This window comes from Enhydra lutris, unplaced genomic scaffold (genome assembly GCF_002288905.1).
Source record: "Enhydra lutris kenyoni isolate GAN:26980312 unplaced genomic scaffold, ASM228890v2 scaffoldscaffold12, whole genome shotgun sequence".
In the NCBI taxonomy this organism is placed as follows: Eukaryota; Metazoa; Chordata; class Mammalia; order Carnivora; family Mustelidae; genus Enhydra; species Enhydra lutris.
The window spans coordinates 15,230,455-15,257,028 of NW_019154096.1; the positions used below are offsets into that span (position 1 = coordinate 15,230,455).

At 41.3% G+C, this 26,574-nt stretch overlaps 1 protein-coding gene across 1 annotated transcript in view; it reads right to left on the minus strand.

Annotated features, from left to right (window-relative positions):
• LOC111144687 (ankyrin 3) overlaps nucleotides 1-26,574 on the minus strand; it is a 334,097-nt gene that overhangs the window by 171,060 nt on the left and 136,463 nt on the right. The window contains exon 8 of the mRNA XM_022499108.1: nucleotides 13,338-13,436. Within this exon, the coding sequence (XP_022354816.1) occupies nucleotides 13,338-13,436 (99 nt within the window). The remainder of the gene's footprint in view (nucleotides 1-13,337; nucleotides 13,437-26,574) is intronic.

Below are 26,574 nucleotides of genomic sequence, written 5' to 3' on the forward strand. Positions count from 1 at the left end.
TGAGGAATCTAACCTACTCCCAGCACAGTGTTACTTAGAATGGGTCCGGGACCAAAAAGCAGTTCTTCAACTGTATATGACAGTGCCGACCTCTGGATGGCAAATGCTTGACAAAGGCAATTCCTGGGGTGCCAGGGAGGCCGTCTCACGAATGGTGGCATGTGTGCTTGGATAGCAGAGAGGGAGAGAGGGATGCTGAGTTGCCATAGTAACGTTATGGGAGGGAAGGGAAATTGCATGGGTTCCCTCCCCCCAATTCCCCTGATTTTTAAAGCACTAACATAATGAACAAGTATCCCCTTGGGGAGAATTCTGAAGCAAAGCCAACTGGCTCATCCAGATCTCATATTTCACCTCGGTGACAGTAATCTTATTACTGAGGTGGGAAACTGTGCCTTACTGGCTGGACAAAATGCTCTCTCGTGTTAGCCTAAGAGCAAAACCTTGCACACTCGAAGGTCAAAAAGGCTTTCTTTCAGGTCCTGTTTTGCCGAAAAGCATGGAATAGGACATGAAGGCATCACCTCTAAGAACACTGCACCCAGAATATGTTTTTAACAGGCTGAACTTGCTCAAAGCCAATACTGGAGTGATACAAATTCTTGACGTGGGAAATACTTTTTAAAATGGACATTTATTTTGACATGTATTCTGTAGGTTCCTTTCTTTCCTTCTCTCTAAGCAAAAAATAAATAAATAAATAAATCTCACTCTAGAGAAGAAAAAGGAAATCAAGCAGAGAGAACTCTTTTCCTATATCATGGATGTAAAAGAGGATGTATATTTCACCAAAAACTGAAAACAATGAAACACAAAGCAGGTACTTCTCCAGGAGGGGAGAGCTGTAACACGGCCAGAGAGAAGTCAAAGGGCAGCAACTGCCATCCAACAGTAATGCTCTTCTCATATCTGCATTTTTTACCAAAACTTCTGACTGTATCCTCATTGTGTGTGTGTTCAGTGGTACAGATTTGATCAAGGAGGGAGTGTTATACCATTTTTTGAAAAACCCCTGTTGTTACAGGCACACTGTACTTGTAAACTTACTGAATCGTTTCGACTCGTGAGAAAGACACCAGAGTTCTACTTACAGATAAGAAAGCTCCTCCAGAGGGTAGAGGTACCTACTCAAGTTCATGGAACCTACTGGAGGTCACACACAAGCCAATGTCTGGACTCTTCATTTATACTTCTCCTTGCCTCCAGCTGAGGAATCGGATTCCCTCTACTGTCAAACAATCTCCTTTCATGATCTAGAACTCGTTTCTGCCATTTATGTATAGGAGAGAGAAGTATCTCTTCCTAATTCCCTTCTTTGCTGTCCCTGTCATTCATTCTGTATGTGTAAATTAAACTAAAATAAGGCAAAATCCTTCTGTTGTTCTCTCTGCTTAGAAAACCATGGCTTCCTCTCTGAGCCTAGAACACACACCCTTATGCTATTTGTTGTGTATTTTCCCACTCTGTTCTTTGTGGGTTTTTTTGTCCCTCCTTTTTTGCCTTCCTTTGGGTTAACTGAGCATTATTTAGTGTTCTAATCACTGAATCATTACACATATCATTGGTTATCTCCTCCTTTGGCTTTTTTTTTTTTTTAAAGATTTTATTTATTTATTTGACAGAGAGAGATCACAAGTAGATGGAGAGGCAGGCAGAGAGAGAGAGAGAGAGAGAGAGAGAAGCAAGCTCCCTGCTGAGCAGAGAGCCCGACGCGGGACTCGATCCCAGGACCCTGAGATCATGACCTGAGCCGAAGGCAGCGGCTTAACACACTGAGCCACCCAGGCGCCCCCTCCTTTGGCTTTTTAAATCAATCTTTTTTCTTTTTCTTTTAGTGGTTGCCCTAGGTGTTACAATATATATCCTTAATTTAACACATCTACATAATATTGTTATCAATCATGTATCACATAGTAATATTATATATGATGTATTGAATTAATATTATATAACTTCACATATAATATGAAATTCTGCTATATTTCCATTTACACTATTACTTTTATCTTTTGTGCTATAAGTATTAGATATTTAACCTCTACTACAAACCTAATAGATTGATATTTTCTTTAATCAAATTTTAAAGAATCTCTAAAAAGCAAAAATGTGCTCTATATTGATCTGCTTATGTATTACTTCCAACTCTTCTTTCCCTTTTTTAGATCCACATTTCCATTTGCTATCATTTCCCTTCAGAATGAACAACTTCCTTCAGTATTTCTTTTAGTGTGGGTTTGATGTTTTCTCAAGTATTGCTTATCTGAAACTGCATTTTGCTCTTATTATGAATTTGTTTACAGGATATAAGTTCTAGGTTAACAGATATTTTTCATTTAGTACCTGAAAAATGTTCCATTGCCTTTTGGCCTCCAGTGTTTCTTTTCTTTTTCTCTTTTTAAAAGATTTTATTTATTTATTTGAAAGACAGAGTGAGAAAGCATGAGCAGGGGGAGGGGCAGAGGGAGAAGCAAACTCACCCTTAAGCAGGGAGCCCGATGCGGGACTCGACCGCAGGACCCCGGGATCACGACTTGAGCTGAAGGCAGAGGCTTAAATGACTGAGCCACCCAGGTACCCCTGGCCTCCAGTGTTTCAGATAATAAATTTGATTACAGTCTCATCATTATTTTTCTATTTATAATGTGTCTTCTTCTCTGGCTGTCTAGATTTTTTTCCTTATCTTTGATATTTAGCAGCTTTGGTATGATGTGCCTCTGTGTGGTTTTCTTCATATCTATCCTCCATGGGGTGTGCTGTGCCTCCTGAGTCCAGGGCTTGCAGTTTATGATTGAAGTGGAAATCTTTTCTACTCCATTCTCTTTCTCCTCTGCTTCTTGGGCTGCTTGCTAGTATTCCACAGGTTGTTAACATGGTGTTAACTTGATTTTTAACCTTTTTGCTTTCTGTTCTACAGTTTGGATGATTTTTATAATGACTTCAAGTTCACCAATTCTTTCTCACTTTGCCTTCAATCTGTTCTTTATCCCATCAAGTGATTTTTAAAAAACTTTAGATATTGTTTTTTTAGTTCTAAGATTTATTTTTTTAAAAGATTTCTTTATTTCTCCTGAATTTTTTTCTTTTTTTTTGCCTTACTGATTTTATCTATCTTTTCCTTCAGATCTTTAACATATTTATCATAGTTATTTTAAAGTCCAGTAAATCCAACATCTGAGTCATCTATGGTTTTTTTTTTTTAAAGATTTTATTTATTTATTTGACAGATCACAAGTAAGTAGAGAGGCAGGCAGAGAAAGAGAGGAGGAAGCAGGCTCCCTGCTGAGCAGAGAGCCCAATGCGGGGCTCGATCCCAGGACCCTGGGATCATGACCTGAGCCGAAGGCAGAGGCTTTAACCCACTGAGCCACCCAGGCGCCCCTCTTGTTTTTATTACATAACTTTTACATATTACATAACTTTTCCTTTGGACTGCAAGTCAGATTTTGTTTTTCCTCTTGTGTGTACTAGTAATTTTTAAATTATATGTCAAATTTAAATTAAATATTGGATATTATGAGTAATATGCTACAAAGACTGATCTTGTAGGGACATGGTTTTAGGTTTTCAATGGCAAGTCTGTTTCAGTTTTGTCCTTATTCCAAGAGTAATCCCTTTAGACTTGGGACACAGCTGTAACTTCTAAGATGCAGTTCTTGTAGAGTTAATAAAAAGCCAAAGATGTTTACCAAGCCTCCCTGATGTGGTGATTGTCTTCCTTGCAACAGGCACTGCTGAACTTTCCTCTCAGCTTTTGATTTTTTTACCTGTTATTTCCCTCTGGCCTCCTTGGTGTTTCAAACACACACAAACTATGTGTGTTTCCCCCTGCAAACACACATAGTTCAGGGCTCAGCTAAGGTTTGTGGGGAGTTGTTAGATTGACTTCAGTGCTTTATTTGTGGTTCCCTCCTTTCAGTGATTCATCCCTGAATATCCAGCCACTCTTACAGCCCCAAACGTGATCCTCTGACCTCAAGACAATAACATTGTGACTGTCTCCATGAATTGTATGACAGTACCTGTCTTATAAATAGAGATCTCATCTTATGATTTTTAGTTGTTTCAAAAGTTGAATTCACTCCAATTTATGCCAAGTTTTGATTCCTTTTCAGTGCCTTCCAAACACATTTTAAAAACTATTTTTCCAGAGTTTATGATTTTTACCATCATTACTTCAAGTCAAACTCTAATACAGTTGAGTAAAAACATGAATATGTGACTTCTACACACTCTGCCATCACAGTTTATATTTGTTTCTATCACACACTACTTCAGGAATATTCTTTCTGTAAATAGATAAGAGACTTCTTGAATTTTCAGCAGGTAGAAAATGAATACCTTATTGTAAACTATGACTTTAAATATATCAAGTTGCTTTTTATATAGTCCTTAGAAGAAGTTACATGGAAAAAATTCAAATTAAAGTTGACACTTAAAAAAATAATAATGACTTATTTATTTATCTTATCTTTCCTTTGGGAAGGAGGATAATTAAAGATACTTACTGTTGATAACTATTGAGTTCTTGTGTGCCTAATGGATGTAGAGTTATTTAAAAGAAATAAGGTTACTGAGCATTACTGACTTACATCACAAGAAAATAGGAGAAAGAGCAGAGTACTTGCTGGGCACCAGCACTTAGAACCACAGCAATTAATGAAAATAACATCTGTCCTGAGCCTGCTCTGCAGATTCTTCACGGCAGCCTGGCTTCAGGGGCACCCAAAATTTACCCAATACCTTTATATCTCTAATTTCGTAAGGGAAATGGGGTTTCCAATATGCTGTAAAATCATTAGGGGAGAGAGAAATAGACAGAGAGACACAGAGTGGGAGAACATGCTCCCATCATGTCCTCAGAACTCTTTGCAACTCTCAAAAGCATTCTTTCCTTTAAAGAGATTTTCATGTTTTGAAAGCTAAGGACATTTCATGATTACTTGTACTTTCTTTTTTTTTTTTTTTTAATATTAAGACCTAATTTTTTTAGAGCACTTTAAGGTTTATAGCAACATTTAGATGTCATTATGCTTCTTTGAATTCAAATAAATTTTAATTAACTTTTAATATTTGTGATGTAAAAATTAAAAATTAATCTACTTTCAAATGATATAAATATTTTCAAGTTCATCTTGATTAATGTTCAAACACAGAATATTTTACATTATTTCACATGCTCTTATCAACATGTCTATGTTGAAACTCTAAGGAGAAAGTATTGTATGGGAATTTCCTCTTTGATGGAGACTATTTTATGACCATAAAATATTTAATATTTTCTTTAAGGATTTATTTTTTGGCAGGGCAATACACTTCTGGAAATAAAATAGAAAGCAAAAGTCAATAAAAATATTACTTTTTTCTTTGTGTTTAACCTGTAAAATAGAACCAGTTGCATTTCTGGGAAAGAACAGGCTAAAATTACAGGGCACCCAAGTATCCCCTGACACCTTCCCAGAATAGTAAGAATTTAACAACCAACAAATTTGAGGTATTTTGAAAAACCCTTTATCGGGTCGCTTGGGTGGCTCAGTGGGTTAAACCTCTGTCTTCGGCTCAGGTCATGATCCCAGGGTCCTGAGACTGAACCCCGCATCGGGCTCTCTGCTCAGCAGGGAGCCTGCTTCCCCCCCACTCTGCCTGCCTCTCTGCCTACTTGTGATCTCTCTCTGTCAAATACATAAATTAAGAAAAAAATCTGAAAAAAAAAAAAAGAAAGAAAAAGAAAACCCTTTACCTACTTGCACACAAATCTTTCTGCATTCTTATAAATCAGCTGGAAGCCATTAACTTCAGGGAGCAAAATTACGTCACCGTTTGGCAAATTAACACTAAGGAGAGTATCTTTTATTTTTATATATTCAGTGAATACTTATTAAACACCTGGGGTAGGGGCACCTGGGTGGCTCAGTGGGTTAAGCCTTTGCCTTTGCCTCAGGTCATGATCTCAGGGTCCTGGGATCGAGCCCCGCATCGGGCTCTCTGCTCAGCAGGGAGCATGCTCCCCGCTCTGTCTCTGCCTGCCTCTCTGCCTACTTGTGATCTCTCTCTGTGTGTCAAAAAAATAAATAAAATCTTAAAAAAAAATAAAAAATAAACACCTGGGGTATGCCAGAAGTATGGTAAGTGCTACAGATACTAAGATGAATGTGTGCATCTGAGGGTCACGGTGGAGCCGTGGATGTGATGTGGTAGTAATGGGACTGTATGTGGATGCAGACAGTGGCACCTGCTAGCACAACTGGAAGCTGACAGAGGTGTGATTAGAGCAGCGTTCTCGGAGCACTGGCATTACTGACTCTACCTGGCACTCCGCCATCTTTTCAGAAGCACTAAACACAAGCATAGCTGCCTTTAATATCGGGTACAGAAGAGCCAGGGAAAAGAGAGAACTCGGAAGATGATACAAAGTCTTAAAATGGTTCTGATTCGGGCCCCCATTGAGCCTTTGATTTGGCTGCGAGTTGATGCAAAGGAAAAGGAAAATGACAAGACACCACCCATTGCAAAGTATCTTCCTTCAAGAAATATATATGCTCAGCTTTACACAAAGCTAGAGTTAAATGGAAAAATAAAAAAAACAAACCAGCAGGCTATCACGAGTAGCCATTCTTTGCAAAGCATTTTAGTCTATATCAAGCTATTAAAATCTTGTTGAAAAAAATGAACACATTTCAAAAATTATTTAAAATTAGGATCTGTATATAGACCAGAGTAGAAAAATCTGCCTTGATATTTGTTCATATCTCAGCACATCTGCCGCCATTATTACAGAGATACTCAAACGTACTTATTCTTGTCTATTCTGCGGGAGAATAAGATAACAGGCCAGTTGACATTGGCAGCATTAAGAGGCTGAGAAAATAGGAAAAGCTTTCTTGAAAGGAATTAAATAGAAAAAGGACCACAGGCTTTGTGGCTCATCAGCTCCTAGCTAAACTCTTTCGGGAACATTCGTGTATAAGCCTCTTCCCCAGCGTCCCCCAACTTTACTGAAATAAAATTGACCTGGAACACTGTGCAAGTTTCGGTTATACCCGTGATGATCTGATCGCTCTATCTACCTACTTATACATATATGTATACATATATGTATGTATATGCACACACACACATGCACACACACACACACACACACACACACACACACACACAGAGTGAGATGCTTTCCATTTCATTTCAACCTTTTCATTTCATTTCATTCAACCTTTTCCATTAACATTCCCTAACACATTCTTCACCTTACATAAACCTTGCTGTTGTTATGGTCAAGACACTAAAGGTCTACTTTCACGGCAACTTTTACATATACAGTACAGGAGGGTTCACTACAGTCACCAAGATCAACCTTAGATAACTGAATAGATACACCCTGTAACTGGTACCCTCTGTCCACTCTGGTCAACATCTCCCCATTTTCTCTACCTCTCAGCCTCTGGCAACCACCTTTCTGCTGTTTCTGTGGGTGTGATGTTTTTAGGTTCCACATCTAAGTGACGACATGTAGTATTCGTCTTTGTCTGACTTATTTCACTCCTATAATGCACCAAAGGTCCACTCCGTTGTTGCAAGTGGCAGGATTTCTCTTTATGTTTATAGCTGAATAATATTCCACATCCTGGATATGCAACTTAAATGATGTATTAAAGCTTTATCAATTAATCAATAAAATGCTAGTGACTTTTTTTTTTTTTTGCGCATAAAACCACTGGCTACTTTTTCTTTAATATTTTTTCTTAAAAAAATTCAATTTCTGTTCCCAGGGGCACTTGTTTCTTTGTCTAGTTTCTTCCCTCTCCTGACCCTTACAACTCTCGAAATTTGTTTGGACTTAATTTGTTAAGTCCTCAGTAAGTTGCTCTTCTCCTTCTGGGACTCAACAATGGGTGGATTGTTTTCACATAGTGGTGCCTTTTTAGTCCTGCAGGTTTTCGTCATTCCTTTTCATTCTTCTCCCTTTTGCTCCTCTGCCTGGATAAGTGCAAAGGCCCTTGCTTCTGCTTGGTCTGGTCTGCTAATGGAACCCTCTATTGTGGTCTTTGGTTCCATCACTGTCTTCTTTAGCTCCAAATTTCTGCTTGGTTCTCTTTTTATATTTTCTATCTCTGTTGAACTTTCCATGTTGTTCTTGTGGTTTCGCCCCTAATTTCATTAAATTGTTTTACTATGTTTTCTTGTAGCTCTCTGAGCATCTTTAGAACAATTATTTTGAATCCTTTGTCAGGCAATTCCTGCATTACCATTTCTCTGGGGTCCATTCTAGAAGTTTCCTGTGCTCCTTTGGGGGTGTTGTGTTGTCCTGACTCTTCAAGATCCTTATAGCCTTGCATACAGATATCCGCACATTTAAAGAACCAGTCGCCTCTTCCAGACTTTATGGGTTGACTTTGCTATGGAAAGACCTTCACCTGTGGGTAGGGACATGGTGGAATGTGCCTCGAGCCCAGGCCTAGGGTGTAGAGTGCCAAATGCAGGGTGTGTCCCAGAGGTATATGATGTCTTATCTGCTCAGGCCACTCAGGTCCACAACACTGACAACTGTGTGGTTCCTGGAGAGCACTGTGGGAGGTCCTCAGTGGCACCTCCAGAGCCAGTGGCTGGGGGCTGGGGTGGGCAGTGATGGGAGCTGGAGCTGGTGGTGTGCACACAGAGGGCCAGCTGTGGGTCTAGGTAGTGGCGGGGGCTGGTTTCAAACATACACAGAGTGGTGGGGACCAGGCCCAGCTCCAAAGGCCTGGGCCAGCTGCAGGTGTACCAGCGGCTGTGGGGACCATGGTTGTCTGTGTGTCTTACTGGGGCTGCCAGGCCTCCCCACGGTGGGCACCCTGCAGAGGAGACCGGTGGGGTGGGGGGTCAGGTAAGGGGCAGGCAGGTACACAGCTTGAAAGACCGGCCGCAGGTGAGCTGAGTGGCACAGGCCAGTGACGGGAGACAGGGCCAGATCCAGCGCTCAAACAGCTGTGGCGGCCATGCCCTTAGCATGCACACCTGTGGCTGTGGGTCCCCCCCACAGGTGTGTGACTTGTTTGGATGCCACCAATGCGGGTCTGGTTGGGGCACACAGGTGCACAGCTAGAAGGTTCCCTGAATGTGTGCCAAGAGGTAAAGCCAGGGACTGGGCAGAGACAAATTCAGCCCCACAAACTGCTGTGAGGCCCTGCCTAGTTGCGATCTGCCACAGGCATGTGGACAGCAGTGAAGGCCGGGGTAGGGGTCAGGTCAGTGTGGGGAGGGGCTAGCCCCAAGTGTACACATGGTGATGGGGGTCCGCACGGGGGTCTAGGCCGCCATCTTGTACTTGTGCAGCCCCAGAGGCCCGGGCTGGCTGCTGGTGTGGACCCCTGGCTCCAACAGCAGGGGGTGGAGGTAGGTGGAGGTGGGGTATGGGCAGGGACAGGGAAGGGGGTACTCAGGAGTCTGGAGACTTTGAATGTGAATAAAACGCAGGGAAATCCACAGGGGGCCCGCAGCAGTGAGAAAGCTGCTAAGGTCTTCTGCAAAGCAGGTCACTGGGAGCCAGTCACTCCTGCTGCATGGCTGGTTCTGGAAGCCCCTATGTTTCCTTGTTCCTTCCTCTCACTGGACTCTCCCTTTCCTGGTGAGGGAAGCTCTCTCAGGCCGAGGCATTCCCAGGCTGGCTCAGACATGCAGGCAAAATGAAGCTGGTCTTCCTTCCCTTCTTATGCAATTATTCTCGGGGCCCCTTCCCCCCACCCCGACCCCCTCACCTCCCCACCAGTGAGTCACTGGAGATTCTGAAGTGGACTCCTTAAGCTCTCTGCTTTTCTTTGTGGATAGCTACCTAAATGCTGATCTTTGCTGGGGGATGGAGGCTGAGGTCTCTTACTTTACCACGTTGGTAACACCAACCTAACTTACATAACCACCTTGAATTTTACAGTAACTAATTATTCTTACAGGTGCGATATCCAGTGTACTTCCACATGGGAGAGCTTGTAAAATCATCTGGAACAACTCCTCACCCGCGCTGGCACAGAAACTGAGACTCAGGAGGGTGAACTTGCCTAAGGTCACAATTTGACTTACAAGTCACACTTAAGACTCAAGATCAGGTCACTGAGGTAAAATAAAATGCACTCTCACTTGCTTTTCCAGCTGCTAAGACCTCGCTCAGGTCCTAGCTAAACTACTCTGACCATAATTCATGTTTACTTGCTTAAATAAAAGGGCTCTAAGAGTCTGCCTTTAATCTGAGTCCTTTAATAGGTCAGCAGCCCATGCAGGGGACAGAGGGAGCAAACCAGATCCCAGGGAGTGCCGGTCCCTAACGTGAAATCCGGAGATGTTTTCCTGTCTCTAAACGTGGGGGCTTGTATACAACAGGGCAGACTGTTGCTGGAACAAGGTAGACACAACCTGAGTGAGGCCTGGTAGGAGGTGGATCAGTAGATAACAATATTTATGTTCCCGAGAGCTACTGGCTTGAGTTGTTAAAACTTGCATTTATGAACAATTTTGTTTTCTGTTTTTAGGCTCGTCCCCGGCGCTTTCTGACATTTTGGCTGGCTCCCTCCCCTCACCCACACACCCAAGCACTACTCAGTCATTTTAGCCAGAGAGAAGGGAAGCTTTGATGAGAAGAACACAAAATAGTTTACATACTTGGGCTATGTACTACACTTTCTTCCATACAGTCTGCCAGGAATTCAGCCTGTGCCCAACGGACATCCCACCCTCCCCCCACTCCCTGTGAGACAACAACAAAAGCAGGACAGTCTTCTCTGTTCTCTGTTTCTGTCTCCTTCACGTTCACACGCCACTCACATAGCATAGGAGAAAAGAAAATCCCAGCTAAAACTGAATGGATGGGAGAAAGGAGTCTGCATCTTATTCAAAATGGGATGGCCTTTCAGAACAGGGAGGCAAAGTGGCAGAGAAACCGAGTTGCATCTTGAATTTGCATAGCGTGTAAAGTTGCATTCTACATTATTCCCTATCTCTGATCATTTCATCCAGAAGAGTTTTTATGTTTTTTCACTCTGGTGCCACTAGATGTCCCATAAACCTGGGGCCTGAGTTCCTCAGATACCCTTTTCTCCTCTCACTGTATTAAAACAGCAAGTGAGTGTTGGTGAATGATGCAAAATGACAAAAAAGGAATTTTGTCAGGCATTGATGATTTTATTGAGGGGGAAATAAGTGAATTTCTAATCCACTTACCCACTAAAACCCTAGCTAGATATCCGGGTATATCCCTTCAAACTCCTCTTTCCTGCTTGGCTCTAGGATTCCTCATTTTTCTTCATAAAAATTCTCTCTACTCAAGATGATCCTGTAGCTCTCCATGGTAATCAAGGGGCACAAGCACTGATTCGGTTTTATTGCTTACAACCTCTTTAAATGGCTTGTAGGAGCGGAAGACCTCTGCCATTTAAAGCGGCAGCTCTAGCATACTGGTTATGGCTTCTTATTAAATAATGCAAAGCCAATTCAAAAAAGAGCTCTGTTCAATTTACTTGCCCAGTCAGACAGTCCTCTAGAGGTCAAACTTCATCATTCTTCACTCCTCCTCTCTAGGAAGCTTGTTTCTTGTAAGGTATAGACACCGTTACCAGGGTCAATAGTTATCAGGAAAAAGCAGCTTGGATCTCCTGCTGAGCACCTACATCGGGACATCTTCAGGTCAGAGGACAGGGGACACACTGCCCATTGGCCTCACGAGGGTAGGGACAGTGTCTTGCAGTCTTGCTCTACTACCTCACGGTGTCTGTCCCACAACAGGCACCTCAGTATTGGCTGGGTGGACAAACGCAGTGAGTAAGTGAATCAGTAAACCAAGGAGCTGCAGGAATCAAATTCAGGTTATCGGGACAGTTTTAGGAAGACCAAGATCAGGATTCTCGCACAGAGCAAACACAGGACTGCGGGGGCTACAAACTATCCCCCTTAGATAGGGGGCTGTGTATAGTGAGATCACCTTTTTGTTAGCCTTAGATACCCACTCTTGCTCACACCTTATAACAAACACATGAAATGTTGACAACGATAATTCCTTGGTTAGAAGTTTGGCGCTAGTTGGACCTCTGAGTGATCCCAGCAATGACTGGAACTTATTTCCGGCTGACTTCATGCCAACCCCGTGTACAAACATTAACTTGATCATTGCAGCAACGCTTTAAGGTGGCCATTAATTTTCTTCAATTTCAGATAGAGAAATTACATACAGAAGATGAGACAGCCTACCGAAGTCAATGGACCAAGGTCCGCATCTGAGACTTGAGCTTGCTTCTGGGACCCAACTCCTTCCCCCACCCACAACGTATGTCACCGAATCAGAAAACGTGCCAAACACCTAGCCAAACAGATTTGTGTTTGTTTGTTTTTCAATTTCTAAACGGCGGCAAAAAAATACTATAAAATTTACTCTCTTTACCATTTTTAAGTATACATTTTTGTAATGTTAACTGTATTGACATGGTTAGGTAACACCTCTAGAAATTTTTCATCTTGTAAAATTCACTCTATACCTGTTGAAAAACACTCTCCATTCCTCTGTCCCCAAAGCCCCAGGCAAGCAGCGTTCTGCTTCCATTTCTAGTTCTGACACTCTAGATACCCCATCAAAGTGGGATCCTATAGTATTTTACTTTTGTGACTGGCCTCTTTCACTCAGGATAATGTCCTTAAGATTCATTCATGTTGTGGAATATGACAGGATTCCATCCCTTTTCAGGCAGAGTAATACTCCACAACATGTACGCATTACATTTTCTTCATCCATTCATCTGTCGATGGACACTCAGCTTGCTACCATCTCTTGGCTATTGCAAATAAGGCTACAGTTGAACACGAGTGGGCAAATACTGCTTCAAGATCCTGCTCTCGATACTTTCGGGTAAATACCCAGCAGAGGAACTGTTGGATGGTAGGGTGGTTCTATTTTCTGCTTTTCAAGGAAGCGCCATACGATTTTCCATAGTAGCTGCATCATTTTACATTTCTACCAGCAGTCTGCGAAAGCAGACAGACTTATTTTTAAATAGAATCACTGTTGGTTTTAATATCAAACTGACCAAAGAGCCCAGCCTGTAGCATTAAGCAGTGACTGAATTCTTACAAATCAAACTCAGCTAAACCTCTAGACCTCAGGTCTCAGTTTTTATAATTAAAGCCACACACCACATACGCATGCATTGCAGATCTATAAACACGGACCAGCATCCCATTTTAGGACACATCGGTCTATCGGTCATCTCCTCAGAGACCGCAGCAAATGAAGTCAAAGGTAAAGCCCGCGTTGAAACAGTGCGAAGGTATCAGAAGGATTCTTACTTCCTGAGAAGAAGTAGAAGCGTGTACACAAACCGCACTCTTACCCTCGTTTTCGCATCGATTTTAGCTCCTCGGTCAAGCAATAGTTTTACCATATTGGCATTTCCTCTTTTTGACGCGACGTGTAAAGGCGTGATGTCATTCTGTAGAAGAACAGAAAAAAAAAAGTAGTTTAGAATCTTCAGTTCAGCCAAAACATCGTTTCCTCAACGTCCCCCAACATATTCTCACTTTTTAATTTTTTTTAAACAGTCACTGTGAACAGAATGCTTCCCAAAATTTCTGACAGTAATTTTACTAAGGGGATTCCCCCCCGCCCCCCACCAAGGGATGAATTTTAAGGGACACAGTCTGTGGGGTTGGGACCAACTTTATTTCATTTGAGTAGGTGGCTGATGGATGAGATGGCTTCTTTTTTTTTCCCCCTCTAAAATCCTGCAGCGTTAAGCCACTGTGTCGTCCTACAAGCTTGTGTGATCCGTACTGGCTAACGAGCGGTTGACTAAGTGGCTGATGACGTCCGCTGAGACTGTGAAAGGAGGATCATGTTACTCAAAGCCATCTTTGGGTTCATCTGAGCACAAGATATCAGAGAGACAAGAGCAAATCCAAGTGGGAAACTGGACAGTACCAAAGTCACAGGACTGCCCATGCACGTGGGGCTTTTTAAAATGTGTTTACAGGCATTCATTAGCAACGTCACAGAAAACGGTTTTTGGATTTCCCGTTGAGGAATACACATCTTGTCACGACAATCTGAAATTCCAGCTCACGACCCCACAATACCACAGGTCTTCCCTCCCATCTTACAGGAGCTAGTTTACCATTTCCAGACTGTCGGGGAAATATATGTATACAGTGAAAACATGATCTATTTTGGCTTCTTATGCCTATGTAGCAACAATATGGATTTAAGGTCTAAGGCAATTACAGGACGCATAGTGTTGGCTCGTAAGGGGTGATGTTTTTGTCTTTTGATAGCACCACAGCTCCCAGGTCCTGACTGTTCCCGTGTGTTAGACACTGTGCTTAACTCTTTACTATCTCATTTAATTCTCGTAATCTTCACAACGTCATAAACAATCTGACTTATAATGTCCATTTTACTGATAAAGAGCTGGCCAAACCAGGATTCAAATTAAAATACAACTCAACTTGGGATTTTTAGAAAACAATTTATGATGAAAATTTTTAAACAGATTTTCAAACAGGTCTGAGAGAAAGGCAGGAGCTTCATGTACTCCTCACTCTGCTTCAATACCTACCAACTTTTTGGCGACATTACTTGTTCTATGCTCCTGCTATTTTGTTTTTTGTGTGTGCAGAAATTTAAGAGAAGGAAGAGAAAATCCTAGGGATCATATTATTTCATCCACAAATACTGCAATTTAGCTCTAACAGATAAGGATTTTTTTAAAACAAGTAATCACAACACCATGACCATATGTAACAAACTAGAAATAATTCCTTCATCACACCGAGACCCTGTCAGTGTTCAAATTCTCACATTATGTCCAGTCAGCTCAGCAGCGTTGTTCAAATTAGAAGAGCCACACCTGCATTACTTTGAAATGTCTCTTACGTCTCAATCTCCGTAGGTGCCCAACTCTGCCTTCTTTTGTCCGTGACTATTTATTTATTGAAAAAAACTGAGTAATTCACTGTGTAGACTTTTCTCATGTCCAGATTTATCTGCTTTCATCATTATGGAGGGTTGTCGGACATGTCGTTTTGCCTTGTGTTTTCTATAAATTTTTCTAAACATTATAAACTATAACGCTCCTAGCACTACATTCTCCTATCTGAGCAACTCTTGCCCTCATCATTCTTAGGAGCCAAAGTATCAATTGACTCATTACATGAAAGAAGAAGAAAGGCCTCGGGAAACCAAATTTGCTTCAGTAATGGGGAGTACATAGGATAAGCATTATTGCTCTAGGCCAGGGTAGGCAAACTTTTTCTGCATAGGGCCAGAGAGCAAATACTTTCAGCTTTGTAAGCCATACAAGTTTTATTGCAACTATTCAGTTCTGCCATTGTAGGGCTAACGCAGCCATATGACATATGTAAAGAAACGGGAATGCTTGTGTTCCAATAAAACTTTATTTACAAAAACAGGCGGTGGGCCAGATTTGGCCTGGGGATGGTAGTTTGCTGACCCTGCTCTAGATTAACCAGGCTATGGCTAAAGGTTTCAACTATGTGTAACAGTTTACAAAAAGAAGAAGTAGAGCTAAATGCTGTACATCGTGTGTGCTCTGGCCCCTTTGGTGTGGACTATTTTTGGTGTGAATGAAAGCGGGCTGAAGGAAACAAAATTCCTGATGACTCTGTAATTGTCTTGCTTGTCTCCATTGTCCAAGAGCAGGTGTGGACCCAAGCATTATAGTGGGTCAATTCTAGACCTGAGATAGCTGGTGGAGGGGTAGGTGAGGTCTGTAGGAAACATGGTCGAACAGGCAGCTTACTGAGCCCAGAGTGGGAGATGGTGCAAAGATCTCATCCTTCCCCAGCGGGAGTCAGCACTTACATGTGATTTCCCTTTAAAACTGTGCCCTTGCCTGGCTGAGAAGGACTTAATTAACCTCCATTACAAGTAGGCTAATTTTAGGGAGAGGAAGACTCTACATCTAATTTTGCTCTTTTCCATATTCATGTACTCTCTCATACAGTGATGCTTAGATGTCAAAAGGAGCCTTGAAATTCTAACTCCCACGTTTTTCTACACCTTTCTGACCTTAGAGGAATACTTTATATTTCTATAGTGCTTAAAAAGTGTTGTCAAGGACTGCTTACACTTACATAATTTCATTTTATCTTCACCACACTCTATTGAACTAAATCACTAATCCTATTTGACAGATAAACTGGGGAATAGAACTGGTCAGCAATTTGTATATTAAAAGACGGTGAATCAGAGGCAGAATTGGGATTTGAACTCAGTTTTCTAGACCCTTGCTTCCCCTCCCTATTAAATGGAGCTTCTGAAGGAAATACATACTTTTGCATTCCTGACTCTGGTAGTGACTGCTTCTGTCAATTAGGAATGAATCAAAATGAACGTGGTACCTTTGGACCACTCAAGTGGACATTTATAGTCCCGATTCCTCGGTTAACCAGTAAAAATGTTTCATATCCTATTATGCACAAACCCAGGGTTACACTTCCACTGTATAAGGGAGGAACAAAAATATGGAATCCCAGCATATCAAAAGAGACTAGTGATGCTCTAGACGAAAACGCATGCTTCAGAGAATGCTCATTTGCTGCTTGTGAAACTCAGGCTTACACACGCTTCTGGGATGCAGTGTGGCAGTATATGTGAAAAGCCTTCAAACCTAAAACCACAGATACAAGGCAGAGGTTGACTGCCATAGTCAAAAGGGTAGGAATGTTGAGAGCCAGCCCTGAGGCCTAGGCACAGTCTCTAAGACCACCGCTGAGCCAGCATAGATGACCATCAGTTCCAGCACGAGCCTAGCACAGAGTAACAAGCAATAGCAGCCAGGGGATGAGATCAGATAGGAGCTTAGTGAGAGACCTCCCCCCAGCTTCTTCATGTGTGCAGGGAGAACTGAGGGCGAAGCACCAACACCACTAAACACTCCCCCTCCCCCCTCCACCGCACCCCACCCCCAGCCACTACACTGAGCAGGAGGCAGTGCAGCCCTCCTGTAGAGGGAGCTGAAGTCCGTAAGCTCTGCTAACTCTTGTCTACATTGGCCCAGCCTTCCACACCTATGGCCTGACAGACAAGTATGAGGTATGCCCATTTTCAGACAAAATTAGTGTTTACCTCAGTCTCTCTTGCATTCTGTCCAGTGGAACAAGTGAGCTACAGGCATCGAAAGTTAGGGAATTTCACCAAAGGTATGGGATTTCAGTCAAATAGAAAACCTCAGTAAGAAAAACCATAATATAAGAAACATAGAATTCCTTTGATGGGCCCATCACCAGACTTCACACAGCTGAAAAAAGCATCAGTGAGCTTAAAGACATGTCTGTATAAATGATTAAAACACAAAGAAAAAAAAAAGAGTGGAAAAGAAAGAGCAGAGTCTAAGTTTCGGGGGACAGTATGAAACCAATGACTGGAGTTGCATAAGAAGAGAGGAGATGGGCAGGAGAAATACCTGGAGAGACAATGTTCAAGAATTATCTCAAAATCATGAAATGTATGAAGCCACCTATCACAGAAGCTAGGAGAACTTCGAGAAAGATAAACTACAAACAATGAAATGTTACAGTCAGACACGTCAATCCAATTGCTGAAAATGAAAGATAAAGGAAAAATCATGAAGGTCACCAGAGGGGAAAGAACATATTTATATAGAGAACAAGGACAAAAATGACAGCCTTAGAAATTACACAATGCTGACAACAAAGTGGCATCCTCAATTACTGAAAAATTAACACTTGTCAGATAAGACTTCTATACCCAGTAAAAATATGTTTTAAGAAACTAAGGAGAAATAAAGAATTTTTTTAAAGATAAATGGAAACTGGGAGACTCCATTACCATCTGACTTATAATACCAAAAAAACAAACCCAAAACATTAAAGGAAGTTCTTCAGGCAGTGGGAATATGATACCAGTCAAAAGCTTAGACCCACACAGAGAAACACAGAAATGGCAAAAGTGAAGGCAAATATAAAAATAATTGATTACCTACAACAAAAACAGTAACAGTGTATTGGGGGCTTTATAACATATGCGAAAGTAAAATGCCCACCACCCACACATAGATGGAAGAGTGAGACTGACCCTGTTGCCAGCTCTCACACTAGCTGTAAAGTGACATAACTTTGAAGGTAGACTGTGATAAATTAACAACATACAAAATATATATGGTTAAATAAAAATACGCCATCACATTTATGCATAAGTATATGTATACCTACATTCTAAAAAAGCTGTCGAACTCTGGACGCTCATGTTAACCACCTATCCCTCGGTACTGAGACTATAGAAGACATTTGACTTCTTCATTCTTTCCTAAATAATTTCTACTACATGCATTTGTACAATGTACAGTGAAAAATGGTTGTATTTCTTTGTTGTCGTTACCTAATTTGCAGCCCGTCACCGCCAGCTCTGTCCTGGCTCGTACCAATTGCATTTCCCATTCTGATAGCCAAGGAGTTTTACCTACCCATCAACTTGCCTTACATTTGAACTTTGAGGGACCCTGTTAAGCCTAGAGGTATCCTGAAGGTATCTATTTATTACTAACGTAGAAAATTATGTATGGCTAGGGTTAATGGTCTACCTGTTCTTCCTAAGAAGAAACCTGAATTAAAACTTGGATAAAAACACATTCAACCTAGAGTTTTGAAGCTGACCTGAATTTAGTGCAAACAAGAGTAAATGCTGCTCGAAGAATTTACTCGAAGAGTAAATGCTACTCGAAGTGGCTTATTAGCGGAATTTTTTTTCTTATGCCAAAGGTGCAACATTCAATGTAATAGTCTACATTAGTGTTTTGGAAAATTTTGTTAACTGGTGAGTATGTTTGATTTGGTCTAATCACCTATTTTATAGACAAGGAGGAGGCCAGGGAGGGTAAGAGGTTGCCGGGAGTCACAGAGCTGGAGGCTTGGCCATGACCCCAGGTTTCGGGATCCCCAGACACTACCCTTTCCATCTCACTAAATTCTCTGGGCTTATTTACAAATCACTATTTTCATCTCCAGCACAATAGCATCCTATTCCACTGAACTTTTCCATTAAACTAGTCAATGTAATAATTATTCACTCTAAAAAAAAAAAGGGGGCAAATCTGATTAGCTAGTGCCTTCCTTTTTCTGGCATTTACTTCTCCTCAACCCTTTATGGAAGATGGCGGATAAAGACAACAAAGCAATCCCATCACATATATACACATATGTTTAGGAAAAACAATCAGAGGAAATTGGCTGTAAAAGTATTTATGAAAACATTAACAGGATTTGGGTGAATATTTAGAATTTTGACTAAAGAAAATTACAGTACTCAGCGGTTTAATTCTCTCAGATTTCTCAGCGAATAACCTGATCAGGTACTTAACAAAGCAACATGGATCATGACTGTATCTGTTCACTTGTGGGTGGGTGTTCTCACCACAGTGTGGCTGCTAGCCTTTTCTTTTCAGTCATTCATGTTCTTCTATGCTAATCTTCTTTTATCTTGATTTTTCAGTAAGACTTCTCACCTACAGCCTACCCTTCTTGAAGACAAGCAACCACTGAAGTTAGGAAGTAAAACTCTCAACCCTGAAAAACAGGTTTTGCCTTCCACTTCTAGGGAAAAGAGGGGACACCTACACATTCAGTATATTTCATCATATACTCACAAGTATTTCATATTACTTATTTAACTTGCATGCCAACTCTAGAAACAGGTACTCTCTAATTCTGTCTTTATTTTACAGATGAGGAAACTAAAACAAAAAATCATTTTGATTTTTGCCAAGAGTCACAAAGCCGCCATAATTTGTCCAAAAGTTTACACTTTCTTCACTAGACCAGCCCACGTTGTCCCTGAGCTTCTGAACTGTTCAAATATACAACCAAGTCTCACTATTAGCGCATTCCTGTACGAGCAGATACAGAATGCACTGGGGTCAAATACTACGGTAGTTAAGAGCTAATACTCTAGAGCCAGACCTCTTAGCTTCAAACCCCAGGTCACCCCAGACTACCTGCCTAACCTTGGGCGAGTTTATTTAATTTCTTTGTACCCCAGACTTCTTATCTGTAAAATGAGGCCAATAATAGTATCCATATTATAGACCCGTCATGAGGATGAAATGAGTTAACAAGGGTAGTCTTAAGAATGTTTCTTGGCATTTAGTAAACAGGATACAAATGTTAGCTATTACTCTTCTTTTTCTTATTTCTCAGATGGACATTTAAAAATGGATGACATGGGGCCTCTGGGTGGTTCAGCCAGTTAAGTGCCTGCCTTGAGCTCAGGTCATGATCCTGGAGTTCCAGGATCAAGTCCCGCATCAGGCTCCCTGCTGAACGGGGAGTCTGCTTTTCCCTCTGTCCCGCACCCTGCTCATGTTCTCATTCTCTCTGTCCCTCTCTCAAATAAATAAAAAAAGTCTTTGAAAAAAAAATGGGTGACATGACCACATCTCACAAAGACATTATTATGAGATAGTTTGGGTAGAAAAAGACATGACAGAGCTGAAGTAATGAGTGAATTCTAAGAAGGCCCTAAAGGGGGCAGTTCTTAGGATGGATGCAAACAGTGTTTGATCCGTGTCTGCTCAGCACAGATCAGATGGGGTGTGCTGGGTGAGTCGTGGTAGAGGTGAAAGGAAGACGGCAGAGTGGTGACCGACCGAACATGGTATGTGTGACAAAATGTGATACAAATGTGGAAGGGCATCTTTTTTTTTTTTTTTTTTTTAAACTTCCAGGGACTTGGAAGAAACAGCTAGCTCTCCTGGGAAATGGTGGAATTGCTGGCTTATTTCTTTCTTCTCAGCTATTTCTGAAAAACCCAGGTTGGGTAGTAGCCAAGGCCCTTTATGGAATTGTCACCAAGGCCAGATTTTTTCTGCAACTTCCTAAAGTGAAATCAGGGCCACTTCCAACCTCACCTGTGATAAACGGCAGACTTGTTGTCCCATTTAAATATACAAAAGGCAGCTGACTTCTGATTCCCTGTTCCCTTTTCTCGCTCTCTCTCTTTTCTCTTTCTCCTTTTCTCTCTCAGAGGTTATCACTAGGTAGAAGAGTAGGTGTGATCACACTCAAGTCTTTCAGGTAATGAAAAATTAAACAATTTGACTATTTTCATTTAGGTTCTTGATATGGTCCCAAGTGAGTACCAATTCTAAAATAATTAAATGTTAAATTGAGAGGGAATCTGGTATCTTCTGCTAATTCTCACACTTGTTACTACTATGGTTTTAAAAGTTTGTCGAAACGGCAAAACAAGATATCTGAAAATGAAGTTTTTGATGTATTAATGACTTGCATTTAAAACACGCCCAATTCAAGATTTGTACGTGTCCTTCTGCTAGTCTGCTTATTCAATTCACTATCCCTAGTGTAAGGAGAAATAGAAAAACGATTAGTAAGTTCACAGAGCGAGCCCTGGGAAGACATTTAAGCAAGGCCTATTGGCCTTGTCTACCTCTTAGATATTTACTTTTGAAAAATCTTACAGCCTCTGAGAGGAGGACTGAAGGAGATCAGAGTATGCCAGAGCACAATATGCCACTTGGGCATAAAGGCTGTTTTGAGCTTTCCGTCTAAAAGCAAAGCACAGATTTCCTTTTGGGTAGGTGTTTCCCTCTCCTAGGCCAGGAATAAGATACCTCTGAGTGTCTCATCAATGGAGAAGGCACAACTGGGATCTGCAGAACTAAACAAACCTTACCATCTATTAGTTTCCCCACCCATATGTTTACTTTTCCCATATTTACTACCTCTGGAAGCCCAACTTCCCTTTCCTTTGCCGTCGTACTTCTCCAGAAAGGTATCACCCTTTGTTAAAATGGTACGTAAGCCCCTGGTGGCTAACTGCCACTTTGGGTCTTCACATCTTTTCTATGAAAGACTCTGTGTGCATCGTAAACCTTTCTCCTGTTTATCTGTCTTCTGTTGGTTAAATTTGCAAGACCCTAGGAACTAAACGAAGAGGGTAGAGGAGAAAATTTATTCTTCTACCACAAAGTCATATGTGCCAATTTCCAAACAATATATGCTTGGTCAGTGATATTTTACGGTTACATAGATTTTGCTACAATGTAGAAAAAACATAGAATTGAATTCCTGCTCGCTTTCATTTCCTCAAGAGTATAAAAACATGTTCTTTTTAGGACGATTTTTATTGCTTTCCACTGCAAGTCTTCTCCAGTCGTTTATTTTTATAACAGGCTTATTGAGATATAATTTACATATGATAAAATTGGCCATTTTATAGTATACGATTCAGTGGTTTTTAGAATATTCACAAAATTGTGCAACCATAATCAGTATCTATTTAGAACAGCTTATCATCCCCAAAAGAAACCCCATCCCAAGAAACAGTTACTTCCCACTCTTCTGTCCATCCCTCAGCCCCTTGCAATCACTATTCCATTTTCTTTCTCTTACACATTTGCCTGTTCTAAACAATTCACATACAGGGAACCACACAACATACGGCCTTTTGGGTCTGTCTTGTTTCACTCAGCACGATGTTTTCAAGGTTCACCCATGCTGAAGCACGTCTCAGTACCTCATTTCTTTTCAAGAGGATGCCTGATTTTTTAATACCTTAAAAAATCCACAAAATATATGCAAACAAATAATGCTTTCAGTGATAAGGATCTGAGATTTCAAGGACATACCCAGGAGAGTTTCAAATAATGGAATCTAAGATAATATTCCAGCTTTTCCAGTCTGACTTATAGTAGGGTTTTTCTTTAAAAAAAAAATTCAAACTTAGATGGTCTATTATTAACAATAAAAACAAAATAAACTCAAACTTCCTTTATATTATAGCAATCATTATTAAGATGGCCACCATTGTTAGTAAAGGCTCGTTTTTCTTCTCCTTCATAAAGCTTTAATGAAATGAGATGGGTCTTTTTAGGTGAAAGTCTTCTCCTCTTCTCCAGTTTTACTAACTGCTGGCTTTATTCTACAGCAACTTTTCTCTGTCTGTGCTTCCTAGATAAGGAGAGTAAGTCCACCCAGTCCTGCTGAGACTGAGGAAAACACTGATGCCACTGGCACTCCCCCCTCACTCCCTTCCCACAGAGACTGACCAGATCCCACCGGATTAGGCCCCGGCTGGTGCCGCTGCCTGGCTGTTTGATGTCTGCCGTGGAACTGGGCTCTGTGTATTTGGATCCGTTCTGCTCTAAAAACTTCAGGCAATTTATTTATTTTCTTTTAAGGATAAAATGAGACTGTTTATCACTCAAACTTGAATTAATAGCAGGTCTCTTATCAACAATTCAGATAAGGCTCTGCCAGGTCTCTCTCGCTAGCTCCCCAACTCCTTTTGTTTAAACTCTGTTTAACATTCTGATTACTCAATTATCTCTTAATGGACACGGGTCGCTTCTAGAATAATGCCACTATGAAACGTGGGTGTATAAATGTATCCTCAAGACTCTGCTTTCAATACTTTTGTAGACAGACCCAGGAATGGAACTGTTGGATCACATGTTGATTCCACACAGCACACTTTGAGTAACTTCCAAAGCTCTTTTCCATAGTGGTTGAACCGATTTACATTTATCCCACAAACAGAGCACAAGGGTTCTAGTTTCTCTAAAACCTCACTAACACTTGTTCTCTCTCTCTTTTTTTTTTTCTTGATACTAGCCATCCTAAAGGGTGTTCAATGTGTGTGTGTGTTTAAAGATTCTTTATTTTGAGAGAGAGAGAGAGAGTGTGCGTGTGTGTGTGTGTGAGAGAGAGAGAGAGAGAGAGAGAGAGAGAAAGAGAGTGAGCAGGAGGAGGGGCAGAGGGAGAGGGAGAGAATCTCTAGCAGATGCCCCAGTGAGTGCAGAGCCTGACTCAGGGCCTAATTGCAAGACCCTGAAATCATGACCTGAGCCAAAAAAGACAGTCGGTTGCTCTACTGACTGAGCCATACAGGCACACACAATATGTGCCTTTAAAATGTAATTTTCAAGGGCACCTAGGTGGCTCAGTTGGTTAAGTGACTGCCTTCAGCTCAGGTCATGATCCCAGGGTCCTGGGATCAAGACCCGCTTAGGGCTCCCTGCTTGGAGGGGAGTTTGCTTCTCCCTCTGACCTTCCCCTCTCATGTTCTCTCTCTCTCTCTCTCTCTCTCTCTCTCAAATAGATAAATAAATAAATAATCTTTAAAAAATATATATATATTTTAAAGATTTTTTATTTATTTATTTGACAGAGAGAGATCACAAGTAGGCAGAGAGGCAGGCAGAGAGAGAGGAAGGGAAGCAGGCTCCCCACTGAGCAGAGAGCCCAATGCAGGGCTTGATCCCAGGACCCCGGGATCATAACCTGAGCCGAAGGCAGAGGCTTTAACCCACTGAGCCACCCAGGCGCCACTATATATATATTTAAATATATTTAAAATATATATATCTTTCAGGATACATTTCAGAGTTTCCATAATTCCATAAACGAGTTTTTGACCGCTGAACGCCTTTCATCCTATAAGAATGTGTTAGAAAAAAGAATTCTGCTAAAGAAATTGACACCTCTTGATTTAGACCAAGCAAGTCTTTGTTTTGCAGAACAAATGTAATTAAAATGAACAAAAAAAGCTATAAATTATTAGGCTCTTATTTTTGCTGGTTCTATGAGCTAGATCTCATTTAATCTCCATAACAATCCATAAAATAGAAGCTGTTAAGTTCACAGGTAAGCAAGTTGAAGCTGAAAGAAGCCTCGGGTCCCATGGCTAGAAAATGCCGGAGCCAGGATTAACCTCAATTGTCTGATTCTAAAAGCTGTGCTTGCCCTTTCTATACAGAGTCTCTTCTTAACTTGGGCAAACATCCATCTGCTCTAGCTTTGAATCCAAGTAGCAGTCTCCATACCAAAAACGCTGCTGGCATACAGCTTCCAACCAAAAGGAAACGGCGTATCTCAAAGCTAATAAAAATATGCAGAGTTTAAAAGAGGAGCTAGTCCAGCTCTGTCATTTTAAATAAGAAGAACTCATGGCTTTCAGATTTCTTTAAAGGTGTCACTATTAGTGCTCATTCGAAAGTAGCCTGCTCTGTATTACAGTAAGTAATAAAGCCCCTCCCAGCTTGAAATATCTGAGGAGAGAGGCATATCGTAATTGAACTGAACAGGGTATCAACAATTCAATTACAGAGTAATCAGCAGCTTTCTGTACATTGAGGAAAGTTGTTTTGAAATTGTGTAATTCTTTAAAATGAGTTAACCTAGCGATGTTAGATTTCCTGGTATGTTTCTACTGAATGCTGTCGCTCTAATCAAAGAGCCCACTCCTTTTTCTCATGTTTCACCATCCCAACTGTGAAAAACAAAAATATGAAGGGGCTTTACCGGCACACATTTTCCACACTCCTATATCATTTCTGATAAATCTGGAATGAAATGCATTTCTGGGTTAAAACAGTTTTCTTTCTCATCCAAAAAGTCAATCACTCGCATAGGTTTCTGAGATGTCAGTTACCTTGAAATTGTTAGTTTCTCAAGTATCCTGCCCTCATTTGGTCTTTGGACAAATTAGATCCTTGAGTGGATAAATTAGATCCTTGCTCAAGTTTTAAACGTGTTAAGAAATGAAAACAAGGTCTATCAAGTTTTTAAAGAAAAATGGTTTGGGGGGTGGAGAAAAGGTAGTTCTGGTGCAAATGGCTTTCTCTGCAGCACACTTGTCCTGAGGAGATGGTACTGCTCTTCTGGGAACTGCGATGATCTCAGCTGCTCAGCGGCCAGTGCCGCACACCCGCAGCTGCCATCTGGGCACCGCAGGCGCCGCTGATGGTCACGCATGAGGCCCAATAAAATGGGGTAGAAGGTCTGGATCTAAGTCCCTGTTATTCTGTTTTACTCTCAGTAGGATCTGGGACAAATGACTTCTTGGGATCTCAGTTTGCTCATCTGTAAATATGTCCATTCTGTGGTCTCAAGTGATGCACCGTGCAGAAGTGTTTTGTAAACTGTGCATCTAATGTAAGTTCAAGGTCCCATTATTAAGGAGTTATAAGGATAGTGCTTATAAGCCAAGGAGCTATGAAGACTTCTATGACTTGGGGTGCCTGCGTGGTGTAATTGGTTAAGCATCTGACTCTTGGTTTTGGCTCGGGCCATGAGACTGAGCCCCACCATGGGGCCCATGCTCAGTGCAAGTGCAGGGTCTGCTTGAGGGTGTCCGTCTCCTTTTCCTCTGCCCCTTCTCCTCACATTCTCTCTCTCTCAAATAAATAGTAAATAAAACTTAAAAAAAAAAAAGACTCCTGTGGTTCAACTTTGGACAATTTACATGAAGATTTTCACAGCATGGCCTCAGAGAGTGTTTTCTGATGATGTCTGATCAGACGAATCATCCAAGGACCTTGTTAAAAATGCAGATTGCAAAGTCCTGCCCCAAAGGTACTGAATCCGAGTCCAAGGGAATGGGGGGCTGCCAGCCAGCTCGGGAAACTGGCTGCGAGGTTCTGACGAGGCGAGGACAAAGCGGCTTTTAATTTTCAAACCTGGAGGAACTCGCTCCTTGTAGAGACAAGCCCGTCTTGTACTTCTTCTTACCAGAAAATAGATATTATACATTTTGTCATAAAGCCATTACGTTTCTGAATATAAGAGTTCATTTCA